At 35.7% G+C, this 21,028-nt stretch overlaps 1 protein-coding gene across 10 annotated transcripts in view; it reads left to right on the forward strand.

Annotated features, from left to right (window-relative positions):
• Positions 1 to 21,028, forward strand: part of sept12 (septin 12) — a 226,079-nt gene that overhangs the window by 198,014 nt on the left and 7,037 nt on the right. For all 10 annotated transcript variants that reach the window (XM_039776523.1, XM_039776524.1, XM_039776527.1 and 7 more), the window contains 3 exons: positions 10,390 to 10,518; positions 20,347 to 20,428; positions 20,794 to 20,931. In XM_039776523.1, coding sequence (XP_039632457.1) covers positions 10,390 to 10,518; positions 20,347 to 20,428; positions 20,794 to 20,931 — 349 coding nt within the window. The remainder of the gene's footprint in view (positions 1 to 10,389; positions 10,519 to 20,346; positions 20,429 to 20,793; positions 20,932 to 21,028) is intronic.

Genomic DNA, 21,028 nt, shown 5'->3' on the forward strand with positions numbered 1-21,028 from the left:
TCAGGGATCCTTTCATTTTAAAGTTCAAAAAGATAGCCAGACTGCTACATTGTTGAGTAAGCATTACAACACTGCAGAAGAAGTGTGTTTTTGGTCACCAGTGCCATTTTCATTTTTGTCATAAAAAAAAAAAGACTTGAATCACAGTGTATACAGATTAATTTGGTAGTGAGAGTTTTGTCTCAATCACTCTCAATGATAAGATATTTGGCTTTATGTTTCAGTGGGGCTTTAAACTGCTCCAGTGCTCCTAATATTACAGTTGGATTCAACAAAACAGCAACATTATCCACACATAGCAAAAATGCAAACCTTACAATCCGAAACACCATAATCTTAAAATGTGAATGCCTATACTAGCTAAAATTGGCACAAGGCATTAAACAATCCTGGATAATCCATCTCAGAGCCCATTTATGCACAAACTCGCATAGTAGCAAATTTGGAATTACCAGTTATCCCAACCTGCACTTTTGTGGGAATGTGAGAAGGAAATACAGTAGAACATCCACATAGGTATGGTGAACAACATTCAGACACAAGACAGACAGCATTCCAGTATTGGATTGGAACTCACAATGTTGGATCTGTAAAGTGGTAGCACTTCATATATTATCCATGCAAATTGTGCCAAGAAAGGGAGACCAGAATACCTTTGCTAAAGCCCTACACCTTTCTTAAGCCAAGAATATAGACACCATACTTTCTCAGTGTAAGTAAGTTCAAAACTCCATACCTATGCAAGACCTTTAAATCGAAGAACCAAATGAAGTACAGTAGATGACTAATCTACATATTTGGTTAATGTAACCCAAAATAAAACGCTAAGCAATAAACTAAATCCTTCAAGTGGCCCAATGTTGTTAAACTTGAGAATATACATCAAAAATACAATGCATAGACTATAAAACTACAAAGTTTTGAAAATAACATAACAGAAGAAAACATATCCTGAGAGATTAAGAGTGGGTTTTGTTCTTTTCTTTTAAGTAAACTTGAATAAAAAATGTAAGCAAATATGCATTTTCCATAATAAATTATGAAAAACATTTTTTCCAAAGGAAAACATCTGTATTCACTAGCAAAATGTGGCTTTCTTCTTTTTCTGCTTTAAAGTTTCATATTCTTTTTAATAAGAAACATCAAATAGATAATACTGAGGATAATAAATTAATTTACTGAGGATTTAGCTGTGTAGGGTATTGAGTTGGGGTTTTGCCTAATCTGACCTCCTTAGGTATAGTATAACAAGCTAAAAATAGCAGGAATACCTTCCAGTAACTCTTGTAGATTAGTAATACATACCCTGAAGTTCTCACAGGTGCATTTTGGGAAGCATTACTCCAGACATACACAATTTCATATCAGTATTAATTGTTGGCAGCAGTTTTTCACAATTGCCCTTTTATACTCAATTCATTGAAGAGGCTGGTACAACTAGACAACGGCCAATACAAGGAAGCAAGAACTGATTTATTACCCGTCAACAAGGAGATCAGATGTTTTTAATACAAAACAGTTTGTTTTACTAATACTTGAGTACATCTGTATCTATTTGCAGAATTTTGTTTACCTCATTTGGGAGCAGTTAACTGTGACATGTAAAATTAATTTTCTAAAATAAAAAAAGAAACACTCCAATGATACTGATATGCTATGCAGCTTATACAAAGGGGCTTCATTTTAGCTTTCAGTGCATCCCCTTAAGATTTCAAACATGTTTAAACTCTACAAGTATTGATGTTTCTAAATAAAATACAATACATGTAGTAGGAAGCTTCCTATATTTCCACTGGATTCCACGGTACAGGCTATACAGCGTGTTACTTGGAATATTTCATAGAAGACAAAATATAACCTCTATTCTATATCTCTTAAAATTGGAAATGTTCTTGAGCTAATTGGTGATCTCAGTTTGTGAAGTTAAAATTAACTTTACAATTTATATAAACCTGATACATGTATCAACATGGAGCTTGAAGATAGTATGAAATACAAACTTCATAATTTTTTTTTTTTTGGTTTTACTACTAACACACTTCCTCTTTTGAAATTTGCAGATTTGTCACTTCTGCTTTAATGTTTTGATTAAACATCCAGATAACAGAATGCAGTATATTGCTATTATTTCCTTTTTGTTTTTACACTATTATCTGATAATAATTTGTTTTGTGCAAAACAATTCTAAAATCTAAAGAAAAAAATGTAATAGCCCAATTTTTTGTATCTTGTTAAGGTTGTCTGCACTTTGTGGAGCTCATGAGCTCACTTGCATCAGTGATGTTTCTACAGGAATTAAACACTGACTGCTGTCCATCTTACAAAATGGGGACTAAAGTAGCCTTTTTTATGCAGCAAAGCCTAAAGGCACTTTGCAAAGAGAGAAAGTTCTTTGGAACTGGAGATTTGTTTTGTATTGTAAATAATCATATCTTAACCAGAGCCTATTTTTGAGATGTTGCAGGCTACTGCCTTTAGGCGAGGCTTATGCAGATCCTCTAGGGTCACAAAATTAACCTCACCTCCAAGTTTAGAGGTAGTGGCATGGAAGGCAATGGAATTCCATGGACATAGGATGGTGAACCTCCAGAGTAGCTTTAACATGTGGCATCATGATTTGTATCCTAAGGCCAAAGGGCAAAAGTAAGAAGAAGAATGAATTAGTTTTAGGCTTGTTTAGTGTATGTCCACCAAGGGCAAAGGTTATGACCCTGAGATTAAAATAGTGCTGTGTATTACGAAAATGAGCATTAGCTTCATTTTCTAGATGATAAAACTTGATGTTAGTTGTGAGTATTCAAGAATACTCTGACATCGCCCCTAAAAATCTGCAGTGACACAGCATTGCTCTCTAGTGGCAGCATCAGTCAACACCGCAAAAAAGCTACAAATATTGTTAAAAGCACCAAGCTTTCTTACTGTATTTTAAAATAACTTGTACACTACTATATATACAAACAAAAGTTGCAAATTATCTGTAGTTCAACTTAGTCTGTTTTATTTTATAAAGTTATAAATATGTATGAAGGGAAAGTATTCTTAAAAGAATCAATCTTTGTTATGTAAATTTCCTCTTGTTCAAATTTAAGGCACACTGTGTTCCTAGAGAATTCCATGCAGATTTAAGTGAGGGTTGGGCAGCTTAATTAAACACAAATAACTTTTCATTGCTTGTTACTTATGAACCTTCGTTTTTTATTATCAGCTTTGATACCACATCTATCCCATCATGTAACATTTGTGCCATACTCTTTTGATCTTTTAACAGTCAGCATGGAATGTTGTATTCAGCATCCATTTTTTCCATTTTTAAAAGCTGTGCATTAATGGAGTATTTTTATAAATAAATAAGTAAATAAACAGCATCAAACCATCAACCTCACCACCTCTTTGTCGCTTGAGACTGACTGCTGCTGAGTTCCTCTTAGATGAAAAAGCAGGTGGCTTCAACAGTGGAAAGGTGTGTTTCTGAAAAGAAATATTCCTATTACTCAGTAATGTTCCATGAATTATGTATTTTGGTTAATATTTTTCATAAATTGCCATGTGCTTAAAGCTTGACCACTTTCACAAAATTCAGTGTTGTGTATAGTTTATCCCAAGGCCAAAATGTGACAAGAAGTGCCCATATATGCTAGGGTTCACCCTATAATATAGTAACAGAGTGCTGGCACTTTGTGCAGTACAAAAGAGGCATCAGTACTTCCACATATACAGTATTCTGTACATGAGGAAAATAGTGTGATGGAGGAAGAATTTTTCTTTGAATTTCCAATTGATTTACACAATTTAGTCATCCCTGAACACAGACTGACTACTTTTTGGTGTAATGCCTTTGTGTCTGTGTCTGTTCCTGTGTATCTAAAATTAATCAAATCACCTATATGAAACATGACATAGTTATTAGCATTGTGAAATGAAATGTTAGAAGTCTGTTGATTTTGAGCAAAATTAGCCCAGTAGATTTATTTAAATCTCCACATAGAAAAGCCAAGACTTATATTTTACCTCTAAAATCATTAGGGAATGTCATATGCTGGACACATCAAATGCTTTTTTGGGATTAGCAGCTGGAGTTAATGGTATTACAAAAAAACATGCTTTTAAAATACAGTCCTGATTTGCAGTGGATGAAAGCATTTGTTTATTGAAGTAAAATAGCGCATGTTCTTCATACTGCATTTAGAGTAATTATATGTGCCAGACTCTTTATCAGTGTAAAAAACGTCCTAGCAGATGTTTAATGGTAAGATGATTTTTTTGGTCTTTGAAATGTAGTTTAGGTTCATTTGAGAGTGCTCACTGTATGATGTTAGTTAACACTGTTTCTCTTGCAGTGCATCCAAATTTCTATTATTGAAGTGTGCATTGATGTTTATATTTCATAATTTCTAGCCTGCCCCAAAGAATACCTACTCATGAGTAGCTTGGCAGGTGTTCATACCATTGTCCATCTTGTCTTCTCTAAGTGAGGTTTGGAAGTTACTGTAGTAACCGAATATATAGATGAAACATTTAGTACAGTCTTTGTGTTATATTGGATGTCACTCTCCATAATATTGATTTACTTTGTGATCGGTACTTGCTAACATTTCACTGCACAAGTTATACCAGTTTATAAATTTGCAGTGAATTGTACCAAAGAAGATAATTACATTTCTTTTAGCAAGCAAAATTATTTTTGTTCGGTATGAGTTCTGTTATTTCATGGATGTTTAAAGAGAAGAGAGAAAGCTATGATAAAAGGAAGTTTCATACCAGCTGCAAGGTTAGCTTGGGGAAGTCTTACAATATGTTAACTTAATATATGTAATTATTTTTAATTCGTATAGTATAAAAATAGGGTGAGGAAAGCTGAAATGTATCACTCTTCTGCATTAGTGCGCTGAGTCCTTGTTTGGTCATACAGCAGGAGCATTGTATAAGGACCATTTTTACATTTACTTTCCCATGCCTGTACTGTACTTTGTTTAGAGGTTATGCAGCCACTCCTGCCCTGAAAGCATCAGTAACTTTAATTTTAAAAGTGGAAAGAAAATTCTGTATGTTAACTAACTGTAGGTTAGTCATCTAGTTTGAATAATGAAGTGTCATGGTGACAAAGTGGAGTGCTACAACTGCACAGATCCATTCTCCTGGGTTCAAGTCCCAAAGCCTTTTCACTGTCCATGAGAATTTGAAAATTCTCAATAAATCTGTGTGGGTTTTCTCCTGTATGCTCCTGCTTTTTTCTCAAAAATGTCTCGGTTAGGTTAACTGGCAATTCCTCATTAATTGTGTAATTCTTAGTGGGCCTTTCATTGGTCTGGCACTCCTGTCCAGAGCTGTTTTCTGCCTTGTGGCCAGTACTGCCAAATGCCTTGCTGAATTTCTGAATTGTATTTAGTAGTTTGAGAATGTTATGCTATATATTTTTTAAGTATGCAGTTGAAGAACATAATTTTTTTGTAAATGAACTCGGCAGAAAATGTTTTTTGTCTATTAAGTTGGACCTTTCCTATAAATGGCTTTGCTTTTATTCACATTAGGCATAACTCATCTAATACTGAAAATGGAATTTCATAAATACTTAGTGTCACTTTCAGTTTTTTACTGTGACAATATTTTGTAATAAAATGTAACGTGTGGTATCCCAGTAATATATGGTGTATGTTATGGAATTTGAGGCCACTGATTGCTTTTCTTGAGGCTTACAAGTAATTTGAAACTTGCATATGAAGTTCAGAGTGCACGTTTTTGAAAAGCTGCTTATTGCTGCCCAGAGGGCTTCAATCCAGATTATACAAAATCATGATGGACTGAGAACTCTGGGTGGGGGCCTTTTTATTAAAGTGTTTCACAGGTTGTTTGGCTGATTGACTGATTAATACCTTTACTTTCTGTTGTGCAGTGGAATGAATTACTGGTAAAAATGTCCAGGCTCTGATTATTGCATATCATTACTCTAAGTTTTAGTCTCTAAACAAAATGACATTTTAGCAAATAAAAAGTAATTAGGCTTCCAAATTTGGCTTATGATAATGATTGTATGGTTATTCGTCTCTTTGTTTTCAAATTATTTGCAAATATATTAACATTACTGTGTTATTTTGACTGATATTATTATTATTGATGAAATTGTGATTAGGAAGTCATTATTGTTTGTTTCAACAGGATTCAGGTCAGGACACTGCCGCTGCCGTATTATGTCAAACAAGTCAAAAATGTCACATTTCCTGCTTCTACACTCTAAATGGAAACTCCTTATCTGTTGTCCAGTGATGATAGGATAAGGATAAAATGGTGATGGTGTTATCTTGTAAAGCAGAACAAAATACAGTGCATTTTGGGAGGTATTGTGATTAGGTTTCTGGTTTGAATGTCTGCTGTAAGCTTCCTTAGACAAGAGCAGCAGGAAATGATGAGTTTTGTTTTAAAAGCAGGAATCTCAGCTCAGCCTCTGTCCTCTTCAGTGTGTTCGTTAGTACTCTTTGGTTAAAGTGACTTTTCTTCTGTAAACTCTTAGTGCAGTTGTGTTGCTTTTTCAAACCAGTTACCTCAGCCCTTAGTGTCAATTTGTGCTTGAAACTTAGATATTTAATTTGTTGAGTTACCCTCCAAATTATCCTAACATGTAAGATGTTTACTTTGGATACCTCACATGGATGTGGGTTCAAAGTGCTTGCTTTTGTGGTGCTTCTGACTGTTAAGTTGCTCCTCATGTTCAAAGGATTATCACTGTTTGTCATCTTTTTTTTCTCAACAATATGTCTCCTGATTACTGAGATACTGGTAAAAGTGTTTCCCTTTTCAGCATGTTTAACCTAATCAGCATGTTCAAGAAATGTGATGTGGTGTGTCAAATTAGGCAGAAAAAAGTTTGGAGATAGAGGAACTGAATTCTTAACCAGCTTAACTTAAAAAGGCATTTTAATCAGTAACCATGGTGTTATCACACTACATTTTCTTGGTTTGTTGTTGCTTAACATAACAATTATGTTCTAATAAAAGCATGCCCTTGGCTTACATTTTAAAAACATTGGCCAGTTATAAACTGTTGTGTATATTAACATCAGTCCTGAACTCCAGCAGATCACGTAATAGATCTGTAGTAACTCTTATAATGGTGAGTACCATGATTGGTGCGTTCTGAAGAGCATCAACTGGCTATTATATTAGATAGTTAAATGGCCAAGGATCAAAAGGAATAAGCTGAAGTGGAACATTCCAAGTGAGGTATGGGGTGTCGGCCACTTTAATACTTAAATCTCCCCTGCCCAGTTTAGTGAAGATTTTAGTATCTAAGATCTTAACTTGTAGTAGTAACAATACTACACTACTCAAATGCTGAAATCCTTCTTTATAAAAGTTCACTAACCAGAAAAACAACCATTACATACCTGAGAAAAGTGGGAAATAGTAGAGTTCTTTAAAGGAAACCTGACTAGATTAATTATGAAATAAGACTATTTTGCTGGAAAATGCTGGAACTTTTTGGCTGAAGGCAGTCATCTTATTTTGCCAGATTGAACAGAAGGGGTGGGGCACATCCAGCAACAGGAAAGTCCAGAGGCCACCATGTGGGCTAAAGCAACGTGGTTAACTCCGTCATCGGTCAGATAGGAAGTGCCTGGAGACCGACATAAATGGCCCGTAAACGGCTGCATACACACACTGGGGGGTCTGCCTCCCCTTCAGATAACACGGCAAGCCTTTTTGGAAATTACTGTAACAGCAGTGTATTAAAGTGTAATTATCAAGTGTCTCTTCCGCCCCAATCCCCCAATATGAAGCCATGAGTAAGTCTTCCTGTTCATTGCTGCTGCCAAGATAACACTTCAGGAGGTCGAGTTGCACACAGTTTGCAAATTAACCCTTTCTGTCGAGGACATATTAAATTCAATGGAACCTTTAAGACTTTGAGTTACTACAGTTATCACAATTTTATTAGGGGATAATTTAACATTAAACATTGTAAGCCAAGGCTTTTTGTTATTAAGTGCCTGGGCTTACTGTTTTATTTTCATAATTTCTATTAATAATTTTCATGCTGATATTCTTAAAAAATGTTGTATGAATTGCAGCATTATAATTGCAAACATGTAAAAGTGAATATTATTACACAACTAGAAATCATAGGGTCTATCAAATTAGACAACTGCAGAGTTTTAAGTTTCCAAAGTATCCCAGGCTTACCTGTTTTTCTGACAGGCAATACACAAGCTGCCTGAAGGAGCGGAGGCCTATGTAAAGGAGTAACAGGTACAATCAAAACACCCACATTCCTTATTCCTCTGAGCTGTATTCTATGCATTGTACTTATGCGAAGCGCTCATTGATTGTCAGCTCTTACACAAACACAAGTTCACCCCATCAGCTTAAGGTAAATTCACATTTGTTTAATTTTGTGTGGACGAGTTGCATATTGCTTGAACTGAGTCACTGGGCATGTCAGACTACATGACTGTTATTCACAGAAGTATGCCTTCGAATTATGTAAATGATGTCTGTGACTGAAAATTGCTGGAAAAGTCGTGTAATGTGACATGGTGTTCATTCAACAAGGTACAGTTAGTGAGCCATCACCTCATTACAACAGCCTGTGAAAGTACACCAACTTGTCATACTCTGGTATGGCATTTGACAACACTGCTGATTTTCAGCTTAGTCAGCTAAAAAAAAGTTGTAGCTGTATTGAGCTAAGGAACACAGACATTGGACTCAGGAGGAGTTAAAAAAACGTGGCTTGCTCTATTGATTACCTGAACCTGCTAATTCATGTTGATAAAAGGATCAAGTTATGGTGTAAACCCAAAGAAGCAATGGATACATCTTGATGTTTATCAGGACAGCTGCTTATGGCGTACTAGTGTGTAGGGGATATTTTTCCTGACAGAGGTTGAGTACAGCAACATTTTGAAGCCTGAGTAAAGAGTAAGTAAAAATTAGTAATGATAGCAAAAATGTGGTCTGTGATTGCTGTATAAATAAAGTGTTTATAAAAGCTGGAAGCTTTTAGAATAAAAGTATAATGATGTTAAATAACAGGGAAAGAGGAAACTAGGAAAAGGGAGAATTTCATAAATATCTATGAGCAGATAGCAAATTTACAGTTTACTTATAAAGTATGTTGGAAGTGGTTATATGAGAAGGTGGACTGAAAGTCATGTTAGATCGACTTTAGTATCGATACCAAATTTTGTATCTCAGTACTAGTACCAAAATGGTTGTAAAGCAAATAACGGATAACCCCAAAACCCTGATTTACTCCTGCCTCCCTTGTGCGCTGTGCCATCATGCAGCTCTATATACCACTTCCCTCTTGACAACTGTGGAGTCCCAATCACATCAAAGCCATAAAGTCCTGAGGGCATTAAAACAATTACCCCAGTAAAGTTCCAATCATGTTGAAGCATGTAGTTTTGTTTTGTGAAGTCTATGGATCATCCGGTTTTCCACCACTACAATAGCGAGTGTTGAGGGAGGTGGGGGAGGGATTGACTGGAAAGCTGACATTTACTTCCGGTACTGAAATTCGTGAAATACGGATACTGTACTGTTTTAAAATTTGGGTTTTTCAGTACTGGTATAGCATCCAACCTAACTGTCAGTCTTTCTGCTTACAATCAGTTAAGAAAGAGTAAAGATGTTTAGTAAAATTACTATATGAATTGCCCCAAAATAATAAAATAGAGGTCAGGCCTTGGACACCTCTGATGACTGCTGTCACATGTTTATTGCCTGTACCTTAGAATGTCTGCTATGGCCTTATCTACACCACTCCACACAATTAGAAAAGTTGTGGAATGGTTGCATGAACAGGACTATGCATTCTGCTTGGAATTTTCGTCTCCTTAGTCACTAGATTTCAGTCTACAGTAATCAAACATTTTTGAGATGAGGTGGATCAAGATGTGTGAAATAAATTATCTAATAATTCTCAACAACTATAAAATGCATTTGGATTGATTTTCAAATCTACATTTGGGTAATACAGTTGATCTAATAAGAGTTTTGCCATTTTTAAACTTACCAGTGTTGCTGTTGAGAAAGTCCTCAAAAAGTGAGTGCAAAATACATCATCAATCATCCACAGAAAATCTGTCTCCACATATAAATTTTAAAATTTCCCATTTTTCAGTTGTTTTATGTGAGGCCCCAAAGTGATTTAAATGTATTATGCTTATTATAGTTTTGTTTTTTTTTTATCATTAGATCTACATATTAACCAGTGGGTTATTTAAGTGATCCTTTTATGTGTTAGTCACCTATAAATACTAGTTCCTAAGGTAGAGAGCACTGTGTTTGTGAATACTGTGCAATCTGAATTTTGTTGCAGTAATTTTTCATATTGCTACAATTTGTTAAAGCTGTTTCTGAAATCCTCTTGTCTCATTCCTTTATATGCAGGTCAGAGTGGTCTTGGAAAATCAACACTGGTCAATACATTATTTAAATCAAGAGTAAGCCGCAAGTCCTGCCAATCCAACTATGAAGAAAAAATCTCAAAGACGGTCAACCTTATGTCTGTCAGTCACAGTAAGTAATGCAGGGAGGCTGGATGTATATTAAGGCCAACGAATGGATGCTGTATATGACACATATAGTTACTTAATATGTTGTTTTATAAACTCAAATAGTTACTTAATGTGTTGTTTTATAAACTCATAACCACTAGGCTGCAGTTGTCTTACAAATGTTATATCTGCCCATCAAATAGTGTCACTCAGGTGCTCCAGTTCTAGAAATATATAAGCAATTGATATGTAAGCAATGATTTGTAAGTCTTTTGGAATAAACCTGTTGACTATATATATATATATATATATATATATATATATATATATATATATATATATATTACATATGCTTACAGAGTGTGTGTATAACTAAGCATAACTGATATCCTCTCTGTCAGTGGTGATTTTTCATCATATGTATGTATGTATCAGTCCCATGTATGTTTTCTTAGTACATGGTTTATATTTAAAATTGGATAATAGATTGAATTAGTGAGACTTCCAGTTTTCCTCTTTGTTCCTCTTTAGTATGTTTTATATATTAATACCTATATAAAGCTTTTTCAAATGCTGAAGAAAAAAAAATCTCTTAAAATTGAAGAATAGACTGTACATGGACTGAGAAATTCCAATTGCTGAGCAATGTTTTCAGCCTTCTGTCAACCAGCACACCTTACCTTGACGCTTAGAAGGGATGAGAGCGCATCTGCATCCTTGAAATGGGCTGGCATAAAAAAATTATAAAGCTGGAAAATGATACCTGCAACCTTGAGTAGTAATATGAAACCATAAAATTCTTCATACTGGTTTGCTACATATATTTTTATCTTCAGAGTCTTTCTTGTGTTTAAAATGCCTAATAAGTACCAATCCACATTATAACTGTTTGTATTTTTTCATAACAGCTGGAACACAGGTAATGTAATTGACTTGCTCAGGGACACACAGTGAGTCAGAGGTTTGAATTCACAGCATTGTAGTTTAAAGTCCATTGCTTTAGTCATATACCACACTGCTTGTCTAAAATGATCATTAAAAGGAAACCTATGGAGAATTGTCAATTGATTAGCATTTATATGAATGTTAATGTCTCTTTTTAGTTTTAAAAGTTCTTATGTAGTCATGTTGAAGGGGTCAACATTGAACGGTACACTCCAGGCCATACTTATCCAATCTATTGTAGATCTTCATCCAGCAAATATTGTATCTATCATGGCCTACAAGGCCTGTATAGTTGCTCTACAGTTTTAAGTGGTTTTGGATTCATTCAGTTATTATCTTAGACCATGGTAGAAATTCAATGAAAACAATCAAGAAACCTAACTTGGGCTATTCACATTCTCTTACATTTTTAACTTGTTTATACAAACATAACAAACTGAATTTTTGTTGATACAGTGAGAGGGTTACAGTCAATTTTTTGTGAAATTCTCTTTATAGAAAATATACTTCTGTGTTGAGTTGTGTTGAATGAAGTTTCACAAGTACTGTACTAGAATTCAAGATTTTTTTTGATATTTGTGCACTGAATTGCTGAAAAAATAATCTTTTTATGGTTTATTTAATCACTTTATGCTCACAACATTAAAAAATAACCATCAAAGAAATTCTTTCTACACACCATCTATTAATGCCCCTTATTTATGAAATAGTTTTAACATCTTTTGATTTTAGATATTTCTTAGATGCTTCCATACACCTTACCACCCACTTTGTTGGCTTCTTCATAAGAATAAAAAGTTGCTTTTTTGAAGACATTTCTAAGTATGGTGTGGGCTTAAAGGGTTTGGAGGAACTGGCTCAGAATATAATTTTTGTATTTTGTTCTTAACAAGGTGTGTCCAACACTCCACATGCTATCTCCCGGCTTATGCGTCTCTGCTCTTTTTCCACACGTTTTTACTTGCAGCTCACCTTATTACCTCTGTACTTCTTAAGGATTAAGAGCAAACATAATACAATTTTCAGTTCCTCTTTATAATCTAGAGTATTCATTTATATAAGAGGGAACGTGTTGCAACAACGTCTTTAATTTTTGGATTGCAGGTGTAATTTATGGTAAAATAAGCACTTTAGAAACTTGCTGTTTGGCTTTTGGCTATTTTTTCATCATTTATACCTAATTATCCTCATTATCTGTCTTTTTGCCTATTTAATTGTGGTCTTGCACTGTTAGATAGGGACATATTTCTCAAGTTTTTTATGGCAAGTGTCCTATTGGAGGTTCCCTGTGTAGTGATGCCTCAAGTAAGAATGTTTAAGCTTATTTTGTAACCTCCCCCCAACCCCCGGACTTGTGTAATGAGTGGATTTATAGATTTGGAGGATGGGAATTTGGAAGCAGATATCAGACTTTAACTAAAGCATCATTTATTTTTTTCCTTAAATGTTTGATTTTCATAAAGAAGAGAAGACAAATCATACCAGTGCTGACACATATTCGTTGATCCAGCTCTTGGTTACCCTTCTAAGAATGCCATGTTGAGCTAATAGTCTATGAAGCAGGTACAAGATCTCGCTGTCTCTTCTGTGCTTACCATTGAAATGACCTTTTTTAGCTGTTTTCTCTTCAGCTGCAATTTTAACGTCATTATAAAAAGTGTCAACAGTCTATATTAAGGGTTGGCCAGGTTTGAAGCACATATAAATCTTTAGGCTCTTTTGTTGCATTAAATCACAAGGCTATGCCAAAATTCCCTCTATCCCATGAGAACAAGAGGGCAGCAGTGTCTCTTTGTGAATTGATGACTACTGCATGAGGGTCTGAAGAAGGTGAAATGTCAAATACATTAGAATAATGGCTAATTATTCTGCACATATCCCGAAAGACTCTTTGATTTTAACACTCATCATTACCAAAGCAAAATATGTATTGGCCATTTTGAAAATAGGTGTTTGTTCACTTTAAATCCACTTCACATAAACTGAAGAAATAAAGATATATGTATAAATATATTAAAAAAAAAGATTAGATAACTTGGTGACATGGTGGATAAATGCTGCTTTTTGACTACAGGAGGTTTGGTTTGAATCCTGGCCAGGTTGTCAATTGAAACAAGCAAATTTAAGAAATAAATGAATGGATTGATTGCTAGTGCCTTATCCAAGGATTGGTCCTGCCTTCTGTATGATCCATCCATCCATTTTCCAACCCGTTGAATCCGAACACAGGGTCACGGGGGTCTGCTGGAGCCAATCCCAGCCATCACAGGGTGCAAGGCAGGAACCAATCCCGGACAGGGCGCCAACCCACCGCAGGACACATATACCCACACTCACACACCAAGCACACACTACGGACAATTTAGAATCGCCAATCCACCTAACCTGCATGTCTTTGGACTGTGGGAGGAAACTGGAGTACCCGGAGGAAACCCACGCAGACACGGGGAGAACATGCAAACTCCACGCAGGGAGGACCCGGGAAGCGAACCCAGGTCTCCTAACTGCGAGGCAGCAGCGCTACCATTGCGCCACCGTGCCGCCCCTTCTGTATGATATATACTGACTTATCCAGAACTTAAATTGGATTAAAGAGTTTTAGTACATGGCCTAATATGAAAAGCAGAAAGCAATATATTTCTTTGGAATACTAATGCAGTTTTGTCCATACAAAAGTCCTTAATTGTAGACTTGGAGTGCAGAATAGACAATTAAATAAGAGTTCTTGTCTTGCTTCCAATCTACCCATAGTTTAAATCATGTCCTTGCCTGTTCTCAACAGTTTATTTATTAAAGACAGTTTTAGTGGTATCTTAGCTGAAGTCATTAGTCACTATTGGTTTCTGCAAGTGGCATCTTCATTTGTTCTTTTATTTTAAGACACGAGTAATGCCTCAAACCAGAGGCATTCAGGTGCAGCCGAAAGGTAAACAAAGGAACATTTATTAGGATGAACAAATGGTTTCAAGTACAGAGTGTATTAGAAAGTAGGATGCAATTTTGATAGCACTGTGCTCATCACATTCATGACTACTTTTCACAGTATTATTTTTCAAGGAAATAATGTTAATTCTATTTATTCACTTATTGGTTTATTAGGCTAATACTAATAAATGATAAATGCAAAATAATCTGTGTATATCTATCTAAATATATATATATATATATACGTTTAACGCGAAAATGCTTAAGACAAAATATCGGTTAATATGAAATAATACAACAGTCCCGACAAACTACTATGTATTTTCATGTATTTTTTTCTCTTAACACGAAACGAAAATCGTTTAACACGAAAAGATTTCCCTTCTGGGAATGAACAAAATACAGAAAACGCCAGCCGCGCAGACGAGATTTAAGAGGGGTGTGAAATGAAAGAGATGTGGTTTCACATGTTTCGTAGAAAGGAGGCTAACTTGGCTTTGAAATACCCTCGGAATAGCCTGTGACATGAGCCAATTTTGTTTATCTCAGCTACTTTCACCCTCCACCCCTACAAACGCCACACAAAAACATCTCATCTCTCATCAGTTAGCTTTGGAATTCGGTGACGAGTACATCGCAGTGTGAGTAGAAATCAGTGAGTTTGGTTCGCATTTTTTTTTCTATTTTAGAAGAATTTTTTTATGAGCACAATGGCAAAGAGCTCAGGGGGGAAAGCAAACTGCTATTTCACTTAAAATGAAGATGGAGCTTCTTAAGGCTGTTGATCAAAAACAGAAGACGAAAACGGATATCTGTAAAGATTTTGATATTGCTAACTCTACATTATCAACAATAATTAAAAAAAAGAGAGCAAATTACGGAAATGTGTGAACGGAGTAAGTTTGAGCCAGAGCGAAAACGGATGAGAACGGCCAAGCACGAGGATTTAGAGACGGCTTTACTTGTTTGGTTCAAACAAGCAGGATCTCAGAATGCTCCCATATCAGGACCGTTAATGCTAGAAAGAAAAAATGAACTTGCTAAACAAATTCAAATTTTTTTGTAATATTCTTTTAACATGAAAAAATATTTCAGTCCCCTCAGTTTCGTGTTAAACGATTTTCACTGTATATGTATAAAATGCACAACTCGGTCAATCGCTCATTCATCAACAAAAACACTAATTCCCCTTTAGTTTTAAAGGTGAGCTTTGGCAGGATGGTACATCTAGGCCAGTAGATATCAGCTAAGAAAGCGTATTTCAGTTATATCTAGAGATGAAAAACAGAAAAACTAAATACCCATAAATCTTAAAAATGCTCCAATTGATTTGATTGAAGTTTGGTGATTTTATAGAAGAAAGAAAATTAACTGACATTTTCTCCATATCTGTACCAAGTACACTATGCTAAGTTACTGGACTGACAGAAACCTGAAGAGAAAGAGTAGCAGCTGCTCTGTAGCCTGTCTGAGGCCTGCCAGTGTATGCAATTGAAGGTCTCCAGCAGATGAGCATTGTAGACGAACAGCACCACTGAGCAATAACCTGGACTGACAAGTGAACAAGGGGAGACGTCTTAACACAGGAAAAAGCTGGAATTGACATGTGCCATGCAGATGCAGCTGTGAAGTGAAAGGAAGTAGGAAAGTTATGCTAAAAAACTGTAGTTTCCATAAACAATGCTGGTTTCAGGTTATATATTAATTTTGATCAATTGCAATGAAATCCCTTTTGAGTAATAAGATACCACTTCCACACCATATAATATGTGTAAAGGCAGATGGAAATTACTTTTTTTATTGCCCATCATTGTGTAAATACAGTATGGATGTGTTACATTTTTGTAAATTCAGCATCAAGATGTCCACATTGTAGTGAGAAAGTGGGTAAAATACAAAATGTTCTTATGTAACAAAAATCGTGACAAAAGGGTGATGTTATAATGTGTAAGGATGTTATGCAAAATCCCTTAACCTTCTGTACCTCTTGCAAAATTGTTAATGGTCTCAGAAATTTTTACAAGTGTATTTGAAGTTTATAGAAATGGTGTATTATTTGCTAAATTTGGGGTATACAGTTAGCCAGTTAAAAGATACAATGGTCATTTTGATGTTTACAAACCTATTACTACTATTGGTCTTGCTAAAAACTGGTTACCTCAAACATCTTAAGTACATTCTTTTGCTGAACAGGTGTGATCAAATTATTTCAAAGTTATACTAATAAAACAGGAAAATGAAAATGTCATCTATATATATATATATATATATATATATATATATATATATATATATATATATATATATATATATATATATATATATATATATATATATATATATATAAAATCCAGCATCTTTATGTCTGTCCACTTTTCACTTTTCATTCTACAATTTGCTTGAACATTCCGGTTGATTTTGCGACTTCTCTCATCGTATATTTCGATTGCGGCACCAATTTATTCACGTGAATCAGAGAGAGAGGCTGTGGGCCGAGGGGAGGGGGAGGTGGGACCTCAGTAGTACGGGAGCCGGGCGGGGCCATCCTTACTTGCAAGCCAGCCTCTGTTTGAATCGCTCTACCACTCGCCACGTGTTGGAGTGTACCTTGCCTCTGCTTAGCTAGCAGTACCTGTTTGTTCAGCAGACATTATTATCTAGAGATTGTTAAAGAGTAACGTTTGACGTTTTTAAGAGAGAGATCACAGCTACACGTGTTTTAGAGGGTACCTGCGCATTGGCAGAGATATCACGGCCTCTTCCTTTTCTCCCCACGTGGGGGACGCCTTCCCATCAGAGCTGAACACAATCAGATACAGTGCCCGCGTTTGATGTTGGAGCAAACCTAACATTCAGTTGGCCAGAATTAAATTTTTTTTTAATTGATTTTTAAAGTTTGTCCTGTTTCACTACCACGTGGGCGGAGTTGCAGGGGACAGGTAGTTCTAGATATACTGAACATATCAGACAAAATTAATTTAAATAGTCTGCAGATAAATATGCACAAAAATCAGACAGCAAGAGTTGAGATTGCTACTTACACACAAAAAATAGTGAATAGCCCAGCAAGTTGCTATCCATACACAAAAAATCCAGAAGTGAATAGACTTCCAGTTACTAAATATACATAAAAAATCGCCATGTGAACATATAAATGTAATGTAAGTATACAGTACCTCAAACATGTTGATTTGAACAGAAAAACTTGTGTTTAACATACAAATAAAAAAGATACTGTATTTTCTTTGGCTGAAAAATTGCAGTGATGGGTTTAATTGTGATTCACACATTGATTATGAATCTAATAAAGAAATTCTTATAGGGGCCATGAATGTTAAATGTACATTTTATTCCAACTACCTGGAATATGTGGTAAAACTAGAAAATTAAAATTATAACCTTTTGAAGACTGAAAGTGTAGTGCTATAAGAAAATATAATAGTATTTCAAAGGAAACCATTTGGTGCAAAAAGATTAATGGAATGCAATTTCATGCCAAATTTTAAATTACAAGTACAGTGGTGTCTCGGTTCACGTACAAATCGGTTTACGACCACACACTTGGTATACGAACAAGCCAGTTTCTCTTTCGGTTTGTACATGTTCAGTCCCTCCCTGTGCATTTCCTGTGCAGCGAGTGAGCGAGCGAGCAAGAGAAAGAGAGTGCGACACACACACAGAGGCGCGCAAGACAGAGGCACAAACACAGGCACGGGAATGCACCCACTTTTGTTGATGAGAGTAATGTGGCAACAAACTTCTAAAGCTTTTGAGTATAGTTACTTGATGGACATGAAGGTATTGTCTCAGGTCTGAAGAGGAATGACTCTTAAATTTCTTGTCCAGAGGCATATATATGATTGTATATAATCTTACCAAGACCATTTCATTTAAGTTTATATTTGTATTTGAACTCCATTGTAAGAAGAGATCTAAAACTAGAACTAGAATATTTAACATTCAGCAGATTGAATTAAAGAGTTATGCCAACAAAATCATTGGCAAACTGCATCCATTGACAATACTCATGAAATCAGAAACTGTATCATTTTATTGATTTCTTTATAGATTCTTTTTTTGAGATTAACGGAGTCATTTACTACGCATTACTTGGCCTGAATGTTTTTAAATTGTTTTCCTAAATGAAAACTGCCCCTTTTGATTTCCCTGTTGTAGTCTATTTTTATATCACTTCCAGACTTTAGTGTACATTTGCTATTAGTTGTTTAGGTCTCCTTTGATTTCCTTATTTGTTGTACTTCGGCATCTATGGATGCTTTCTTCAAACCCAATCTTTGGCTTGTACTGAAAGAGAAAATGTAGGCTTGGTAAAGCTTATTTTTTCCAGTGACAAGCGATTGCCTGTTTTTCAAGCTGGCTAGGCATGGCAGTACTTTGAGTCTCTTGGAGGCTGCAGTTATGAGTCTGCTTCTGTTAAAATCCCCCTCATGGTTTCTAATGTTTTACCTCCAGGCCATTTTCTGGTTTAAATTTTTATCTACTTAGACTTGTTTATTCTTTTTCTAAAACCGAATGAGTAACTAGATTATAAATGAGCCCTGTCTTAAATAAAAGATCATTTTAGTGGTTTATTATATACTAGCCAACCTGTGGCGTACTATACGCCGCATAATCAGGCTGGTTTTTTAAAGATTTTTAAGCACAAGGAGAAAATTAACATTTGAAATATCGGTAATGTAATAAATCAGCAACAAAAGCAACATTGTAGCAATGCACGGAACAAACCAACACACAATCGTCCGTGACTGAAAACTGGCGGACCGCCATCGCTCATGTGCCCACCTCCAACTCGTCACTTGAGTCGTTGTCATCTTTGCACAGTCCAGATGCACCTGTGACTCACGTAGACTTTCCGTGTACCTGCAGGAGCATCTAAGAAGACGCATGTTTGTCGCAGATGTGAATTGCTGAATGTAGCGTGTAAAACAGTTTTCTATGGTGCACGAGGTCGTGCGTCGTAACCGAAAACTCGTTTTTTAAAGACTGCTTACTTCATTGTGTTTTAACCTCAGTTGTAAAGGATTGTTTTAAGGATCCCATAGGATACCCTTCGCAAACCGTTTTACACGCTGCATATGGTGATTCACCTCCGCGAGAAACATGCCTCTATGAACAAGTCAACGTGGCTCGGAGAGGCATGTGAATATAAATGACGCCGTTTTTTTCTGTGTCGTCGCGTCTGAGTTGGTGGGCGTGGCTCTGTGAGTTGTCGTAGTATCCAATTGTCTTGGAGTGGGTGGGTGTGGCTCCTTCCTGCGTGCGCCATAGGTGCCTTGCCTTAGTGAATTATATATATAGATAAAGCATGCAGTCTTACCTAAAAACTGGAAACTAAAGAAAAGAACTAAGTAAGAACTCCACAGAATGTGCACAAACGAATGCTCGGTACATCTGTCTGTTATCCTTTAAACAGTCTGTGAGGTAGTGACATATGTAATGCAATACCCAATTAGAAAGCATATCTATGTATACTGAACACAACTAAAAATTTTCTCTACCCTTTCAAGTGAATACGGGACGAAGATGCATACAGCACAGTGTTATGCAACGGCCTCAACTGGCCCATGTTATTTTGTTCATAACACTGAGTAGACTTGCCTGCTTCTGATGAGTTTATATTCCTGTTCTTCAGTTTGTTTAGGATGACTAACCTGGTGTAGTTTGTTTAAAGCTGTGGAGTGAATTCTGGCAAACAGTTATCTTTCACTGCATTAATTACAATCAATGATAGATTGTTTGTTAATTTAGGCAATACTACACAAAGGACAATCATACCAATCACAGAAACTGTCAGAATGAAAATAAAATTCACAAATTGCTTTATAGGTTGTTTCATTGCATCTACAAGTAATGATGCAAATTTCATTAAATGCTATGATGTAATAAATGCATTTAAGTTTAATTATCCCAATTAACGATTATTGGTTCTGAATTTCTGCAACATTTGTCTTCTTTACAGTAATTGAAGAGAAAGGTGTTAAAATGAAGTTAACGGTCATTGACACTCCAGGATTTGGGGATCAGATCAACAATGAAAACTGGTAAGAGTCTGAGGCAACCTGTGGTCTCATTGGAACTTAAGCCAGTCATTATCAATGCCAATTTAATGAGCAGCATGCTGCTATCATATGAGAGTTTAATCTGTTTTAGTATATAACTGAAGGCCTGGCATTTTAAACTGCTATCCATGTAGTTTAATGGCCAAAGCATGCGGTAGAGAGAGAGACAGACAGACTTGCTTAGTCTGAAAACCAAAATACATTTTGCATAAAAAAAAATACCTTGTAGTCGCTATAGAAACAGCTGTTGTCTAAAGGTTGCTTGTTCTCCAAAACTTCACAGGATGTGGCATATCATTTGTAAGTAGTTTGTCAGAAAAAATATTTCTTTTTGATATATATTTCAGCTGGGATCCAATCATAAAATACATTAATGAACAGTATGAAAAGTATCTGAAGGAGGAGCTCAACATTAACAGAAAAAAGAAAATTCCTGACTCTAGAATCCATTGCTGCATTTATTTTGTGCCCCCTACAGGTCATTGGTAAGTATTGATAAGTCTTTTGGATTTATTGGCAGAAGGGTTGGCTTAATGCTTTCGTTTTTGAGACATTCTAATCACTATGTCTTTCAAAGTACAT

Source organism: Polypterus senegalus, chromosome 13 (genome assembly GCF_016835505.1).
Source record: "Polypterus senegalus isolate Bchr_013 chromosome 13, ASM1683550v1, whole genome shotgun sequence".
Classification (NCBI taxonomy): domain Eukaryota; kingdom Metazoa; phylum Chordata; class Cladistia; order Polypteriformes; family Polypteridae; genus Polypterus; species Polypterus senegalus.